The following is a 17,985-nucleotide window of genomic DNA, read 5'->3' as shown; positions in this document are numbered from 1 at the left end:
GACATGTCAAACTTAAAAATTTTTAAGACTGGCATTTTGAACAAGCTTAATCCAATATTAAAAGAGTTGAGGTTTAGAGCTAGTATTTGAAATGTTTGTAAAGACTAGTTTTTATTTTTTGTAAAATAAATTTTTTCAAACCAGGCTTTGTTTCGGATTTTCCATCAAGCACTAGCATTTCCACAGTTGAGGCTTTGGAAGCTGAATTTGGGAGATGCATGCCTGAAGATGCTCAAGAGTTTGCTTCCTTTACTATTTATGATGTGCTCCTGGGGTAGCTCTTAGTAAAGTGTATTTTGAGCTTATTGTCCAATAGCTGAGGACAGCTGAGCTGAAGAGCTCTGGCAGAGTTGTATTCTCTCCCTGCTGCTCTCTCAGCACATCTCACAGTCTGTGCAGTATTCCTGCACTGCAGAGTGGCCACTTGAAGGGACAAACTTGTGTGTGAAGTTTTCAGCTCCATCTAAACTCCAGTGGTTCCTGCTACACGTACAGAAGGCAGTTTGGTTAAGCACTGGCTCCCCCGCCTGGTTTTCAGGTGCTTTGTACAGAATTTTGCAAATTCAAATTGGTGGCAGCACTTCACAGATTAAGCACATCTACAACAGGATCTTGTTTCAATCTAACCCCTGGCTTTTACCTGCTGCTCTTGAAGTTGTTCTGAGGCTTTACTCAGGCTTGAAGCAGGAAATCTGTCAGGATTAAGTCTGCATTTTGGCTGGAAGAATCTGGAACAGCTTTTGATCTAAAAAATCCATCACTACTCCTTTTAATTCTTAATAATCTTTACTGTACTTGAAACTTACTAAATTCATGATGCATGCTTTCCCCTATTAACTTTTTTTGCTGCATTTAAAACCTTGCTCCTAAAAATGACTTAAGACAGGTGCTGTGTTCACTAAGGCTTATCCACCCTTGTACTTTCCATAGAATTTACCTTTTCTAACAAGACAGACAGAGACTTTAAGCTGTAAAACTGGTCAAAATACTACATATTCAAGACCGCAAAATCCAGGATTGGTTTTGGCACTTTCTAGAATAGCACCATTCTAGAGAACTTATTTCTGTACATCAAATTAAATACCAATTAATGGTGGTAGAAGACTTTATTTAAAGGAGAGAAAATGAACTCACAATGCTTTTAAGAACAATACTGGCCTAAGGGTCAGTTTGCTTACAGAAACCATTGATTTTCCTGAGGGCAGCTTCTCTTCCTCCTCTGTTGAAGGACTACACAGCTGCTCAAAACTTTCTCTTGCATGTAAACAGCAAGAGCTTTCATTAGCATAGTGTCCAACAAATGAAAAACTACAAAAATCCGTTAGAACAGTTCAAGCCCACGCTCTACTGCTTTTCAGTTTTCTAACAGTCTCCTTAAATAAGTATCAGTGGATCAGCACAAGTGGATGTGGATAAACCTGACATTTTGTATCAGTAACAGCCACAGCCATCAAAAGAATTCTTCACTTGCAGAAAGAGCAGCCTTAGTGTTAAGTAGCTGGAGGCAGCTCAAGGAAGACAGCTTGGTCTCCAAACGTCATGTCAGGAAGCTCCTGCCAGCCTTTTTGTAAACACCAGCACTACCCTGTTTCCTAAGGAGAGCCAGAGCCTCTTCCTGCAGCTCAGGAGGACACTGGGATCCAAGGTGAAGGAGCACGAGGCAGCACTCCAGCACGTCAGGGAACGGGAAGACCTGCAAAAAAAGGAACACAAAATGATGTCTCTAGTTTATATTACAGTTGTTCAACATAATCAGGCAGCTCTCTAAAGACACTGCTTTGTACCATTCTCAGAACAGCCAGCCAGGAGTCAGATGCACTTTCTCTTCACATTTATGCAGGTTTGCCCCTTTTTGCCCAGTCACCATGGTTACATGTTTTCAAATCTGTGATGTGTACTTTCTACAGATCCTAATCTATAAAGGCCATTTTATAGCTTAATTTTTTTATTTCATTGTTTATAAATTTATTTTTTCATACATAAGTAGCAAGGGATTACTCTTAAAATGCATGGGATGATTCATACAGGGTATCTTATTGAGTTCTCCCACACAGGAGCTTTAGCTATGCTTTCCAACTGCACGGGGAAAATTATACTCGAAAGAAAAATACCACCCTGATGCCATGTGTTAGTTCATTCTCAAAACTGCCACAGGATCACATGAATCCCTGCCTGTTCCTTTCTGTATGAAAGGGACTCTGTGATGAGGCTGCCCTTACAGAATGACTTTTTTCAGAACTGCAGTGGCTCTTCTGAAAATTTACCTTTAAATTGTCTGGGAATTCAGCTAGTTTCTGCTTCGCTTTCAGAAGCTGCTTTGTGAGCTCAGGGAGTGTAACCGGTTGCTTTGCTTCATCGTTGCTGTCAAGAGAAGAGATGGTGTAGTGAGTAACTGTTTTGTTAGGTGACTGTGTAGCCTCCCTCCTGGACAAGGAGCACCAAAAGCTTCGTTCTTGCCAAAGTCCCAAACCAATGTTCAACAAAGAAACAGAACTCTTAGCTCATGCTTAGCCTTTTCATTATCCTCCCTTTTTCAAGTTGCCTGTTTATTCACTGTAACAATATCTCATGCATCACAAAACTACTGAGCTGCACTGAATTTATGCACGTGGTGGCTCAGCCCAGGGGAAATGCAAGATTTCTGAGCTGTATATTCAAATGTTCCTGGGTGATGAGATGGAGATTAAAGCCAGTCTAGGCAAAACCAAAAAATCTGCTGTACAAACACCCAAAAAAACCAACATTTTTCAATCCATTCATTCATGTGCTGAATCTTACCAATTCATCTGGTTGCTGTCAGAGCATGGTTTGTCTAATTCAGTCTGTGAACTCTGTTCCAAGTTGCTTCCCTGGGTGTTTCCATTTGTGTTTTCCTGGAGATTGTTCCTCTGCTGCTGATGCTGGCGAATCATTTCTGCTAAAGTCTCCTGGACCTCAGCTATGTCCCTCTGGGTGTTCTGCAAGGCAGCCATCTCTTCTGAAAGGAGTACTTGGCAACCCTTCAGTTTTGACTGTCTGTCTACCAAATCAACAGAGTCAATTCTTGAGTCGTTCTGTGTCTCACACTTAGGGACTTCAGTTGTACTGCAGAGATTTTCACCCATCTCAGCTGCACTTTGAACCGTTTCCTCAGGGGATGTGTCACCTGAAATACAGCTCTCCTCAAGAGCTGTCTGCTCACTGGGACACAGCACAGGATCCAACACAGCCTTCTGCAGGCCAAGGGAGTCTCTGGGTGGGTTCCACCACAGGTCATAGAGCAGTCTGTAAGCTACAAAGCCCTCCAGACTCCTGCAGGCATCCATGCTCTGAGAGTCTGTGCTGTCCAGTTTGTCTCTCAGGTCATCACAGCCTAATAACGAGAAAAGGATTACAAAGAGTTCATCAAACTTTCCAAAGACAATGAGCAGATCTGGTAAATGAACCAGGAAACCCTGGAAACCCAAATCAGGGATTTACTCAGATGCTGGCAGAGCAGTACACGAACTATGAAAGAAAAACATCTTTGGCATCTTTATGAACACAATACTCTGTTTTGGCTAAAATGTTCTCATCAGCTACAGCAAATTCTTTGGTTCCAAGCTGCAAAACACAAGAGTCACATAATCAAGAGCCACAAACTAAATGCATTGCATACTCTAAAAGAAAATGGGGGACAAGTTGTAGCATGTGTTGCTATGAAATGAACACAACATTCTAATGTCCCCTGTCTCCCTAACCAAAGAGAATTCACTCCATTTCCTACATCACTCACACCAGGTGCCACAGCTGAGCTTCCTTCCACAGTCAGGAATTTTCATTGCCCAGTGGCCTTTGCACTAGCCAAATTCCACAAGTTTCCACAGATATGGCTATGTCTTAGTGCTTCCAAACATTATTTAGCCTAGGAACATTAATGGACACAGCTGTGCTGGCAGGAAAGAGCCCTGTCAGTGCCACAAGAGACAAAAGGAGAGACTTACCCTTTGGAAGGATGATAGTGCAAATCTCCTGCATCAGAGTGAAATTCCCAGCATCAAAACTGCGGGTCACAGCCCCAAGAATACTTTTCACTGCCTCATCCCACATACCCAAGTGACAGCTCAGGGCTGCAAGGGCCAGCTCATGGGAGATGTGGAAAAGCACCTACAGGAAGCACCAGAGAGCACAGTTAATAGTTTTACTGCAAAGTGAGCTGATGACAACTGTGGAAGAGCCCAGAAGCACATGACTTGACCAAAAGCAATTTTAGTGACAATGCAATTTACACAGTCTCCTTCATGCAGGAGACAAAGCATTTCTACATCACCTGGAGCTGTAAAATCAGCCACTGTTTGCCTGTGTCTCAGTAAACAGATGAGAAGTGGGAGCAGTGACTGATTGTGGTCACAGAGAAGAGCAGCAGGAGCTCCAGTCTATGGACAGACCTTGCAAAGTATTTTGACAACAAGCAGCCCTACCACCCCTAACAGTCAAATACAAACCCCTGCATAAGTGCTGAGACTACTCAGCTCTGTCAATCACTCCCAGCCAGCACATCTCAGTGACCCCAGTGCTGACCCCTAACACCCTACGTCAGCTCTTACCCTGCACAGAAACCAATGCAGAAACAAACTGGTGGCTACACAAAGCTGTCCCAGCTGCTGATCATCTCTCTCCCAGACTAAAACGCCATCCTGCAGCAGGGTGCAGACATCAGTTCTCTGGGTATGGCTGCTGCAACACCACAGAGTGGCTGGGTTTACTGCCTATGCTCAAGTAAGGATTTGTGCCTGCACAGATCAAAATCCATTTACCTGCTTTGGGTGTGTGTTGCTGGTTGAAGGAGGATGCTCAATCCTGCGAAGCTGCTCCTGTGCACATGTGGCTTGTTCAGTGGTGTCCATGCCCAGCACGTTCTGCCACACTTCTGTCACCATGTCAAAAAATGAGGCCTCTCTGTTCAGCTCCCAGCTGTGGTAACAGGGGGGCACAGGGCTCTTTCGCTCACAGGGGTTCCTTTCACTGAGGCACCTGCAGAGCACTTCATTCAGGCAGAAAACAAGCCTTTGTCCCTTTAACAAGGAGCAAAAAAAAAAAAAAAAAAAAAGCACTGAGCTGTTGCAACAAGAAAACCAATCCCTTGCAGGTAGAGTGACTCAAGAGCATCATGCCTGGTAGCAGCTTCTTAGTGACAGAATCTAAGCGAAGTCAGAAGGAAACCTCAGAGCAAGCCAAGGCAGCCACCTGCTTCTCAGTGCACAGTAAGATTTCAAATTTAAGCCTCCAGCAGCTGGACTTCCACTTGGCTCATCTGTTCCTTTAATGTAAACAGCAAGTACTTCACTTCTTTCTTCTCATGATCAATATTGCACTTAGAAAAAGAATCCCACTTTTCTCTACAACCTCTCACATTAACAATCACAGAGTCTACATGCCTCCCCACCAGGACCATTCCATAGGGTCATTCCAATACACTCCTAGAAAAATATTTTGAGGCAAAACCAGCCCAAAGGACCACTTGTGGACAATTAACATATGGGAAGTGGTGCCAAATTATGTCAGTCTGGAGAGAGACAACTAAAGAAGGTGGAAAGGAAAGAACCAGACTCACAAATAAAGTTTTATGCTGCTGAAGGACTTCCTGAGCTCCCACCCAGTTCCTGGATAACAGCAGGTCTTGGGCACATCTCAAAGACAAAGTTGCTGACAACTCCTCCTCCCCAGATACCAGAGCAAGCTCAGCAGCAGTTTTAAGAGATGTCACATCCCCCTTTTTTGACAACACTTTAACCGCATCATAGGGTGAGGAAGCTCCCAAATAACTGAAAAAGATAAAAGTAAATCAAGTTGATAGGTACTAAAATAGTTTTTAAATTGTATTGCAACACAGTAGCACAAATATGCAAATGAAGATGACCCTGGATTTTCCACAGGTTCTCAGAGCTCTCATCACTTTTTCTTATCAAAGTTTACTATTGAACAATCTGATGCAAAGCCACAAAGGGGAAGTCACACAGCCTTAAAGTCAGGACTTAAATCTCTGGTGGTCTGCATACCACACATGGCTTGGTGAGCAATAAAACTAAACAGATTCAGAAAATAAAGGTTATATTCAGCTGTTTGTCCCTACTGCATTTCTCTGGGTTTCAGGCAAATCCTCTCCCAAGTGTGATACCCACAACAATGCCAGAACTGAAATCAGCATCAAGCAGAGGACACTACTCTGGCTAAAATATTTCAAGGGGTATTAGTAATTTTGGTAATCACAAAGTTAACACACTCCAGTTGGAGCAGGATAACCCAATGACCAGGGTATTAGCCAAGGCTTCAAGAAACTCAAGATGAACTGCTGCATTGCATGCTTCCAATGGAAAGACTGGAAATCTCAAATCTTTTTGCAGACAGCCTAACCTTAGTCTCGCTAGACTAGTTTTCAGAAACTTCCAGTAATGTCTGTGGAAAGAGATGTCTCTACTGTAATATGGCATTTGGGCTTTCTGCTCTGAACTGCTCTCTGGAGCTTCTTTTCCCACCTACATTAGAGGAAATTAGTGAGACAGGCTCAGAATGCACCTTAGACAACCAATGACCAGACCAGTTAACAGATTTCAACTGATACAAAACCAAGAACCTTCTTTGTTTTAGGCATGGAACCAATTCTGCCTTCTCCCCAGTAACACTCACCATTTGGCAGCCATGGAATAATGACCATCCTTCTCCAGCAGAGCTGCCCAGCTGGTGTAGAGATCCTTCAGAACTGGATCTTCTGGACGTAGCCTGGCCTTAGCCATTACAATTGCTTCCCTAATGCACATAAGGGAAACCAGATAGAAAAGTTCATCTGTGTACAAAGAATGAGCCAAAATGCTCAATCTACCCTGCCAAAAACCCCCAAGATAAAGTTCTAAACATAAATATACAGCAACCTGTAATAATTGTTCACTTTCAGGAGCTCAATAGCCTCATAGACTTTGTGGATGGACAGGAGATGGGAGGCAGCCTTCACATATTGCTCCTGAAAACACAGCTGCTTGGCAAAGGCTTCCACTGTCCAAACCCAGGCCTGGTACCCAACTGCAAAAAAAAAAGGCAACACCATTGGAGGCAGTTTTATAACTGGAAGAATTCCTGTGTGATACCATCACTGGTCTCTTCATTATGTACCTCTTCTCTGCCCCAGGTTAGTTTCTATTTCTTAACCATCCTAACACAAGTCAATGAAGTGGGGCAAAACTAGGACTTGTAAGGACTGCTAATCATATCACAAAGAACTAATTCCTGAGTTTCTGTCCAGAACCACCAGAATGAGGGGACCTCTGGCAGCCAATTCCAGCAGTTTGTGTGGTGCTAGAGCAAACTTACCCATGGGTGACATGGCTACAAGCTGGTCTGTCAGCTCCCCCCTCTCAGCAGCTGCCTGGAGGACACCCTTCATGTCTCCTTTCCACAGCATGAGCTGCTGGAAGAGCTCTGCGTGCCCATTCTCCAAGTGGTGCTTTCCTGTTGGAAGCAAACACACTTCCCATCAGCATGAGTACAACAGCATCATTTGTCACAGTAAAATAGGCAAAAGGGAAATCATTCAAGCTTAAGATAAGGCAGGTTTGCATCTGAAAGATGTAAAACTATCACAGGGAAAAAGATGTATATTCTTCTCACACAGAGCTACATTCTTAATCCTAGACTTAGATCCACAGTAAAGAAAACTCAAGTGTTTTTCCCAATTTGTTTTCTACTTGAATAGGACAGTTACAGTGGACATATTCTTTATGCCACTTACCTTCCATATCAATCATTTTGTGCAGAGAATCCCTGTCTGTGAACAGCCCCAGGTGGATGCAATCCTTGAGGTCAGGGGACACATCTTCATTATTATCTAAACCAGAGAAGGAGAATGAATATTTAGGATTTAACACAAAACTGTGAATTGGAATGTGCCAAGTCACTGTACCACTCAACTGTTGGCAAATATTTCTGTCTTCTACTTTCTTTCCTATATAGAAGATTTAATAATTTGTTGGTCAACACTCAGATCTAAGTTTGATATCACACCAAGTCACACTCCTTGATAAAGGGGAGGATTTGAAAAAATAATGTCCTGTGGTTGAAGTCCCTGGAGACTTGATTTTGAGTACTTGGGAACATCTACCCGCTAAGTATTTTAAATTTTATACTGATACCTTTAGTTTTCAGACATGCAGCCAGCCTCAAGCAGTCCTGATATAATTCCTCTTTTGTTCTGTGATCCATTAATGTGCTGAAGGGCAGAATAGAACGAGGCTTCCTCTTCTTCAGAGAGGCATCAAGAGCTGAAAAATCAGACAAATTTTAGTTACTGCTGCTGCAGTTACAGCAGAACTCCTCAATTTATTTCAAAAGCACCCGTTTCTTTCTCTGGCACTTATTTGGTGTCACATTAGGAAGGGAATCTGCAGCCAAACAAGCCCAGCATGAGGAACTGTGCCTTGACCCAGGACTGTTAAAAAGCCCTGAAACATATACTAACTTGGTTTATCTTTAGGTGGATCCTTTTTCACAGGAGCAGCTTTCTGGGTCACAAAAGGCTTTGGCAAGCTGAACGAAGAATAATCACACGCAGATGAAGATGTATCCCTGGACACTGTGGAGTCAAGTGATTTAAAAAAAGGAAAAGCAATGAATGGGAATGCACACAGAATAATTCACCTATTCACATTTCGTTAATTTTAAAATAGACAGAAACCAAGCTTTACTTTGCCATAGAACTTAACAGCTTTTTAGGGAAAGGAAATATTAAGAAAACAGAGAACTGTCAGAAGGCTAAATGAGATGTCAAGAGACATCAATGAAGATCCACCAGTATCATAAAGATTTATCAGTGCTGATCAAAAATTACATTGTTTCAAGCCAAACACAGTAACTCTCTTCATGAGGCCAGAATCTTGTTATCTAAAGACAATTAGTCCCAAACTACTTTAGAAAATTATAAAAGGCATTTCAGAGCCTTTTCACTTCAAGAGAACAATTTCAACAAAACCATACAATGAGAAAATCTGCATGAAAATTAAACTTGGTGATGCTGAGGGCTGAGCAGTCTGGGAAACACTGAACTAAGATGATTTGATTATTACCAGTCACAGAGACTTTATCTGCCAACTCTGCCTCCTGAACTTCTTTTTCTTCTTCGTGGTCTGACACTCCATTTTCCTCCAGCAGCATTTCCTTCATGCTGTCATCTCCATTCATGGCATCATTTGCATCCTGCTTGCCTGGACTCTTGCCTACAGGCTTTTTCTTCTTCTTGGCTTTGACTTTTGGCTGTATACTTCTTTTCTTCTCTAATTCTATACTCTTTTTGCCTGTAAAAGGTGTAAATTTTAGTGTATTTACTGCCCCTATCTCAGGATCAACACTTAATTTCCAAATAAGGATTTAAACGTAGACACAGTTTATTCCTGAAGAGGAAGAGGCAGATTTGGAATACAGCACAAAAACTTGCATCATTTCAACATTGCAAGTTTCCATTTCTCAGCTCCAACATCACCTTCAGGAAAGATCTTCTGTTTGAATACACTCACCCTGAGGAGGCCGTGTGTGCTCCTGCTTAGAGATGTGCCATTTGTGAACAGAAAAATCATCTGCTCCTGTATAAACACAATCTGAATCCACCGGTGACCACTGGACACTCAGCAGGCGGCCCTGGTGCCCTCGGTAGTTGCAGAGTGGCTCTTCCTTCATCACATCCCACACCTTGGCAACAAGAAACAAACCAAATTACTCAGAAAGTCACTTCTTCACCTAATACTCTGTATTTTCTTGAAAATTGCACAGGTAGGAACTTCTCTTTTGGGATTTTGCAGGGGTATTTCAAACACCAACATGCAAATGGAGAAAATGCAGGCCTTCCTTTGTTTGCATCAATACAGCTGCACAACATCTTTCTTTTCTAAGGATCCAAAAGTGCTAATATGAAAACCTTAATGACTGGACTTACAAATCAATTCACAAATCACAACATAATCTGCATATCAAGTATCCAGAACCAGCAGATGGTTACCAAAGGTAAACCTGCAGTACTTCAGTAATTTATCTCACAGTATTTCAATAATTATCTCACAAAAACAAGTTTTGTTCTTTGATCAGCTGTGGAATGGACGATTTGAAATACAATTCTGAGGTGCTTGGGACAATACCTGTGCAGTGCCATCATAGCAAGCAGACACCAATCTTCCCTCATGGTGGGGGCTCCAAGAAAGACTGGTGATTTTAGCTGTGTGCCCAGCCAGAGTTCGAAAAGGCTCTGTTATCATCAAAGGATTTTCTGAAGAGTTCTCTGAAAGAAAAAAGAAAAATTATTGAGTATGGCCAGAAGGATGAAACAGAAATAAACAAAAAAAAAAAAGATGCCAAGATTTGGAATATAATCTTCAAATTGTTACCTACAACATTCTTCAGATTATGCACATAAATGGTGGCATTGATGGAGCCTGAAGCTATCAAGTAACTCAGCTCTGGCTGGCTGCCATGATCATGGTGCCAACGAATGGCATTGATCAGCTTGTGATGCTGCTGGATGGTGCAGAGCAGCTTCAAGTTTGGTGCCTGAAATATTTCAATTGAGCTGAAATGTAAGAACAACAGTGTAAGAATTTCAGTAGTTGGTGTAAGTGGAAACTTCTTTGTTATCTGGCATGAGCAGAATTAAAGGACATGAATTAGAGCAACTGCATTTGTGCTTTTTGGATTCAACTCAAACCCTGGTTTCACTGATCAGCAAAAGTACATTTCAACCACGAGTGGATCCTTGAAACAGAATTTTATGTGATAATGAGGATCCTCCATGCCAAGAGCAGCTACAAGAATTAACAGCAGGGAATGCTGTATTATCATGATTCAAATACATCAGCAGTGAAAGAATGGAGACAAACCAGGGCAACAAAAAGTACTTTTGCTTCACCAGTGACTGCAGTCAAGATCAGCACAGACACCACCTTAACCCACAAGTGGGACATACCCATCCTCATTGCCAAGAGCCAGGAGTTTGCCATCTGGTTTCCAGCTGATCTCTGTACGTGCAGGCAGCTTGTGCTGCAGAAAGAAGACAATTATTGCCAAAAACTCTTAAATCTCTCACACATGCATTCAACAGAGCAAGGCTGGCAACTGGACAGAGCTGCAACTAGCCTGCAAAATCAGAAGTCATAAAAGCGTGCATTGCTTTTGTAACAGTGACATAAACCTGAGCAATTAAGACTGAAATAGCTGATGCAAGAACCAATGATTGTTTTTTATTGTTCTTTAGGTCTGAGAAATATTTGGAAGTTTTTGTCTGGATGTTTCATATCCTTAAGACTCCTTGGAAAGCACCAGACACTGCAAGCAAACTCTTTCACACTTCAAAAGAAACCAAAGTTTACATTTAATTATCCCTATTCATTTGAATTCAGACAAAAGCTACTTAAAATTTACAACTTAGATACATTACATTACATTTACAACTTAGATACATTACATTAGATACATTAATATGACCATTTCAATGCCTCTGACATTATTCTCTTAATCCCCAGAAAATCTTAACTCAAGGAAGAAGCTAAAACCCAGCTGATACAAACCAGTACCCTTGGTCTGACTCCAGGTGACTTTAAAGAACTGAAGATCCAACCCACTTCACTTATTTTATACTTTCAATTAAGACATGACTGATCACACTTGAGATCACTCAGTGATCACCAACCACTCTGCACTGGCTTCAGTATAAATGGAAACACCCTCCTGCAAAATCATGATTGTTTTAAATGAATTTTTTTAAAAAAAAAGTTGATGGTTGAAGCAAGGGAAGTAAAAGAATTGAGGTAAATAACTCATGCATGCTCACCATGTGCTCTAAGCCAGGATATGATTCAGGCTTAGTTTCAAACGCTTTGAAACTGGAAATTTTCTATTTTAGACAGCCACACACAGTTTTAAACCTAACCCCTATCCCCCCTTTACCTTTCCCAAGTAAATCACAGTGTAGAAAATTAAGCAACTGATGCCAGAAAAAGACGCTAGGAGAAAAAAAATACCAACCACCCTCTTCAGACACAAGCATATAAACTCTTTAAATAGTCTGAGTCAGTTAGTGTTACTGAAGTTCATCTTTGGAGAATGAGGAGTTCAAGTTTTTTGTTACAGATACATCAAAAAGGCAAAATCAGAAACTTACAATTATAAGACTATGGAAACTCTGATGTGGTTAGTATGAATTCATAAAACTCCCTCAAATTCATACTCACTTTGATTGAATTGGTGTCTCTGATGACTTTGTTGATGTCATTTGCTTCTCCATTAAGCTTCCAGGGATTGTGCTGGAAAACAATTCCTTCTCCAGCACAACTATATAAAGTTACAGAGGGCTGTTCACTTTCTTCTCCTATCCAACAGAGAAAAAGAGCTAATTACACTCTATTCTTCATCAGTCTTCACAGAACTAATCTCTCCCACTATAAATCAAAGCATTATTTCAAAAAGCAATACACATCCTTCAACTGCCTGTGGTCCAGCAGCAGGAAATTCTCACAGCACAACCCTATAAAAGGAGCTTTCATTTCTACCAACAGATTTCTCATAGCACAATCACTGCAAACAGTAAAATTCCCTTTAAATTTTAGTCCTTAAAAGAAAAAAATCCAAGTTTTGTAAGAAGGATTAAGTTCAAATGGCAGAAGCTCTGGAACCCTGTGAAGTTCCTGGCCTGTAACACCCTGAAGCAAGTCCAGAGGTGTGGGGGTTCTACTCAAACCTATTTCCTGAACCAGAATTCACAAACTACAAGAGCTTGGACCCTTGCAAAACTGTTAACAGCTCCTCAAGCAGAGCACATTCTTAGCTGCTCCAACGGATTGCCACCAAGCAAATGGGGCTCTCCTTCTCCTAAGAAGGGAGGGAACAGCAGCTTCATGGAATCTGTGTGCTCTGCATGGACATTTTACTTTGTCACAAGGTGTTGGAAGACTCACCAGCAATCAGAGGAGGAGTTGCAGGACCCCAGGCTAATGTGTACACTGTCTTCTTGTGGTAAGTGCTGGAGATCTGAGGTGGCTTATTCTTAGCACTGGGCAGGAAGATAAGGAAGCAGGGGCAGTCAGATTTCAGCAAATGGAAATTAAAAGAAGATAAAATCAAAGCAACATCCTAAAGCCATGGCTCAGCCAAGCTTTCTTTGCCATCTGCAGTAGGATACTACTACAACTGTAACATAATTGTCCTGGTGACCTTCCCCTCCTTGCTGCTCCTCCTTCCCTGAGAATGTCTTTCTGGGTAAAGTCTTCCTGAACTGATGTCTTCCCACAGGTGATCTCTGGTTATGCAATTTTAAGTTTACCTTAAAGCAAGTTCACCTTAGAAGCTCACAGACATAACAGAAATGAAAAAATGTGCTGAAAATCCAACTGTTTGACTAATTTTAATTTAATCTCACTCATCTAACAGCAAAGGTATCCCTCAGAAAAGACCACATCACCCCTGAGTGGTAACACACCAGCAGGATCTGACACTAATGAATTTGAAAGCTAGTTTTATACCTGCTGGACAAGGTGTCAAATATGCCAACTTTTCCATCATCTGTTCCAAAAGCCAAGGATCCTTCCTTGGTTGGATGCCAGGATAACTGCAAGAGAAATATAAAGTGACACAAAATGACCTAAGTAACGAACACTTTATTGCTAAATAATAAAAGGAAAATGCTGCAACTGATGAGCAAGGACCTGATACCCACCCTTCCAACCACAGCCACTTGATTTGATCACTCTGCTCTGAGTGTCAAAGGCTTTTCCCCTTCCAGTTATGATGGGATAAGATGCAAGGGACTAAAATCATTAAAACTCTATTTGATAGCTACATTACAAAACAGAAATAGCTGCCAGCTATTTTACCAGGCAGTAGCTTTTGACCAATCTGTGGTTAAACCCCAACTGAACACAACTGTGTTGGTTGTATCAGTTTTCTGTATCTGTCAAAATTCCCTGGAGAGCAAGGGCAGCCATGGACGAAGCAAGGACAAATCATGAAGAAGGATAAAAGTGAAAAAGTAACATAACAGCCAGCTGGACTTCAGCTTATTTCCACTAAATGTAAATGCAAGCTTGTAGGATTGTAAATAGGTCTAAAAACTTGCTTCCAGATTCTAAAATGTATTGTATACAGAAAGAACTGAGTATAAAATGAACAACTTGGCTTTATTTCATTTTAGTTGGGACAAACCTTCAGAGTGAAAGAGAGAGAAAAACATACTTGAAAAAAACAGAGTGAAAAGAGATGGGGGAGAGAAAAAAGGAATCCAAAGCACACTTACTGCTGTAACCTTGGACTTTATACTTTGCCAGAAGGTTTTAACATCATAAATGTTGTTCATGGACAAAGTATTCCACACTCGGATCATGCTGTCCCCAACCCCGATGGCAAGGTAGCCAGTGTCCACAGGGGAGAAGGCAAGGCTGTAGACAAATCCTCCAAGGGAGGGCATGGTCCAGCTGCAATCCAGAGTTGACAGATCCCAGCATTTCACCTGAAGAATATTTAAGGAACAAGGAATGGTTAAATACAGAATGACAGATAAGACAAGAAAAAAACAAAGTAGAAGTGAAATGAAGAATCAAAGGGTCAAATTCAAGGCTTGACAGGATGTGATCTGAACCCAGAGGATTCCATGTCACAGACAGGGCTGCAATAGCTGCAAAACTGGAATGGACACAATGAATATATTTTACTAAATTTCTCTTCCAATTTCAAAGCAGGAAACACTCTGCCACCTATAAAAGGCCAAGGATTGAAAAGAAAACCCAATTAAAAAACAGATGCATTAGTTTGTACAATAAAATGATTTTAAGAAGGTAAACCAGGCCTTTTAAAACTGTTAGAGGAGAAGATGTGGAAAACACCTTTCATTAAATTAAATTTAATTTCATTCAAGTCCAGAATGTCATAAGCATTCACTCCACCATGGTAAGAGGTTGAGCTCATAAATAACAGAAACATACACAACCTGTGCTCAGAACAAATGTTAGGAAGTGATGTTATAAAATGCTAAAATAAACCCACTGCAAGAGAAAAACTGTGGCCACTCAGTCAAACTGCACTGTAGAGGCATTCCTATGCTAATTTTTAAACAGTTCTTACATCTCTGTCCATTGAAATGGAAAAAAGGAGTTCTCTGTCTTGGTGCTTCACAGAACTGAGATTGAACACAATTCGGGAGTGGTTTTGTCCTTCTGAAGATCCCAGAAGAGTCCACTTGCGTTTCCCAGGCTGGGTCAAATTCCAAAGGAGCAGTTCTCCTCTGCAAAATTGGAATGCATTTAAATTTTTCAATTCAGAAGAACAGAGGCTCTATACAGACCATATCACAAATAAGCTGCAAGTCACGAGTAACAGAGTTCTTCAGACATCCAATGCCTGTACAAAGCTACACATACAAACACCACCAGAAAACTGACCATTTTTCCCAGTAGATGGGCAAACCCACAATTAGTGCTATTAGCAGTCAACATCCAGTTGCTTACAAGACAAATTATAGGACAAACAGTAATTTTCTCAGCACCTGAACTCTAACTCTTGGCCCGTTTTCTCCTGTTACACTGGAAAGGAAGGGAGAAGGGGGTGTGTTTTCTCCTCAGCACTTCCTTCAGTAGGAACAAATAAATCTGCAGCTGCTGCTGAGTGCCCCACTTACCCAAAGCCACTGGACACAATCTCTGTGGGCCGGGCAGCAGGCCAGTGCACAGTCAGCCAGATGCGCTCCTTGACCGCCGGATCCACAGCTCCACCTCTTCTCTTGGTGGGTGGCAGCCTCAGAGTCATCACACCTGCGGAACCAGGAGGCATCACTGGACCTCACACATGGAAATTCTCAAACAGATAGAGGAGTTCTGTGAATCTGCACCTTTAATGACATTCCCCACACTTTTAGCACCCAAAGGCTGCAGTTCAAGAGCTATTCCACACCTTGTGACTGTTTATCTCTTACTTACTTCTGCCTCTGGTACAGCTCCATATTCGTATGGTTTGATCCTTGCTTCCAGAGGCCAGGTAACAACCTTTCTTCGTGGCTGTGTCCTGTATCAGCTCCCCATTTGGAACCTTGCCTTCCTCTGAAGGAGCTGCTGAATACCATAGAAGTCATGTTATTATGCTTTAAAATTCAAAGCTTCATAAAAAAGCTGAAAATTATATTGATTTGTATCAGAACATACTTTATTGAACTTACCAGTTGCTTTTAGCTAGTTACTAACCTTCTGTAAAAAGTTCAGTCCTCTAGAAGGACATTTACATGAACTAAAAATTACTCCACAAACTGCTAATCATGTCTACATACCCTGGAGCTCATCCTGCCAAGCAGGTAACCTTTCTTCCCCAGGCACAGGGCACCAGGCCAGACAATGGATTTCATCCTCATGGCCTCTCAGCCGGTGCACGACTTCTCTCTTCCTGCTGATATCAATTATCACCACCATGCCATCCTTGTAGCTGAAAGCAGAGTTTTAAATTAATGAAAAGATTATTGGATGCTTGTGGAATAATATCCAAGGTGATTTACAGGCTCTTTCCATGGTCACTATCACCCTATTACAGAGAAGCCAGCCTGGACCATTACACTTCTACAGATTTCTTTGCCTTTGCAGATTTACCAAATCTAAATGTTATTTCTAATTTGTTTTATTCCAAAAACTAAAAGAACAGCCACCAAGACCTCTTAAAATTTAACTTTCAACCATGTAGCAAAACCTCACAATTAAATTCTTGCAGAAGAAGAGTGACAAACAAACCATAAGGAATATTAATTAGTGAGCATTTACCCAATGGCCACCAGATTTTCATGATGAGGAGAACAGGTGAGGCAGAAAACCGTTCGGGGCTCTGGGAAGAACTGCTGGCTGTCACTTCTGTTGTGCCAGTAACAAACAATGACACCTTTCTCATCACCAGACACAATCAGATCTTTCACAAGAGGTGACCAGTGCAGCGCCGAGATCGCGTTCTGCAGGAAGAACAGCATTGGAACCGTTTAAAGCTATTTTACTGCAATCTAACAGAGAATATCAGGCAGGAAATAATCTGTGAGCACTGCCCAGCATCGGTCTGGTTTGTCCCTGAGGGTCTCAGTGCTTCCAGGCTTTAGAGGATGGATGTAGTTGCTGATAGGGACTCCTAAGCCACAGTAACTCTCCAAATATACATTTAGTCTGTCCTGTGGGCCACAGCAACTTGCTGAGATCATTTTAGGCGAGCTGGGTTAAGCGGCAGTGAGTCCAAACCACGAGCACGCTGCTCCACTGCGGCTTTGCTGGCGAGCAGCAGCTAATTACAGCACGGAACAGCGCCGCAGGCTACGAACAAAGAGCCGGCCAGGAGCGTCCAACGAGTTCAATTCCACCGGCTTTGAAATTCATTTTTGGGCAAAGCATCCTGAGCGTGCTTTGTGTGCGAGCCCTAAATCACCGCGGGGCAGCCCGCGCGTCCCGGTGCCCCCTGCCCGTGTCGCCGGCTCCCACCTGGTGCAGGCTGTACTCCAGCACCGGCGACAGAGTCCCGCTGTCCCAGATTTTGACGCTTCCATCGTCCGAGCTGCTGGCGCAGAGGCTGCCCTGCCCGGGGCAGTGGCAAAAGGCGAACCCCGAGATCCTGTCCGTGTGCCCGATCAGCTCCCCTGCCGCGACAGCGAGAAATCCTCACGGGGAGCCTTCCGAAACCTTCGGCATCCCAAAACCCCCGCCTCCCATGTGCCCTCCCTGGGCTCCCGGTGGCGGGGAGGCCTCGCGTCCCCCCTCGCAGCGCGGGGCCGGGGAAGCTCTTGTGACGGTACCGTAAAACGCGGGCGCGACGGCGGCCACATCCAGCAGGCAGACGCGGTGTCTCGCCGCGAAGCCGAAGAGGCGGCCGTCGCTGCTGGCGTCGCTGCAGCGGCTGCTGTACCAGTTGGGGGAGGCGGGCAGCGCCCGCACCCCCATCCCCGGGCCCGTCTCCGCCGCCATCGCCCCGGCTCCCTCCGCGCCGCCCCACGCGCCC

At 42.8% G+C, this 17,985-nt stretch overlaps 1 protein-coding gene across 2 annotated transcripts; it reads right to left on the bottom strand.

The window, feature by feature from the left end:
• Positions 1-467: 467 nt before the first annotated feature.
• GEMIN5 (gem nuclear organelle associated protein 5) lies at positions 468-17,974 on the bottom strand. 2 transcript variants are annotated; one of them, XM_014253204.2, is made up of 28 exons: positions 17,783-17,974; positions 17,472-17,626; positions 16,776-16,957; positions 16,295-16,446; positions 15,951-16,082; positions 15,653-15,785; positions 15,100-15,259; positions 14,276-14,488; positions 13,506-13,591; positions 12,942-13,036; positions 12,219-12,355; positions 10,955-11,028; positions 10,380-10,561; positions 10,134-10,273; positions 9,519-9,690; positions 9,072-9,299; positions 8,468-8,581; positions 8,142-8,270; positions 7,742-7,837; positions 7,324-7,461; positions 6,888-7,035; positions 6,646-6,765; positions 5,573-5,783; positions 4,776-5,033; positions 3,963-4,125; positions 2,779-3,352; positions 2,265-2,361; positions 468-1,693 (listed from the first exon to the last, which is right to left on the bottom strand). In XM_014253204.2, the coding sequence occupies exons 1-28, from the start codon at positions 17,949-17,951 to the stop codon at positions 1,538-1,540; spliced, it is 4,614 nt and encodes a 1,537-aa protein (XP_014108679.2). In that variant the 5' UTR covers positions 17,952-17,974; the 3' UTR covers positions 468-1,537. The 2 variants fall into 2 exon arrangements, with proteins under 2 accessions (XP_014108679.2, XP_005523668.3); XM_005523611.3 differs by having other exon boundaries at positions 15,951-16,079.
• Positions 17,975-17,985: the final 11 nt, after the last annotated feature.

Source organism: Pseudopodoces humilis, chromosome 17 (genome assembly GCF_049639895.1).
Source record: "Pseudopodoces humilis isolate 2021_Gansu_Grassland_sample_001 chromosome 17, ASM4963989v1, whole genome shotgun sequence".
Classification (NCBI taxonomy): Eukaryota; Metazoa; Chordata; class Aves; order Passeriformes; family Paridae; genus Pseudopodoces; species Pseudopodoces humilis.
The sequence above is the reverse complement of the archived record's forward strand: the minus strand, read 5'-3'. Positions and strand labels throughout refer to the sequence as shown.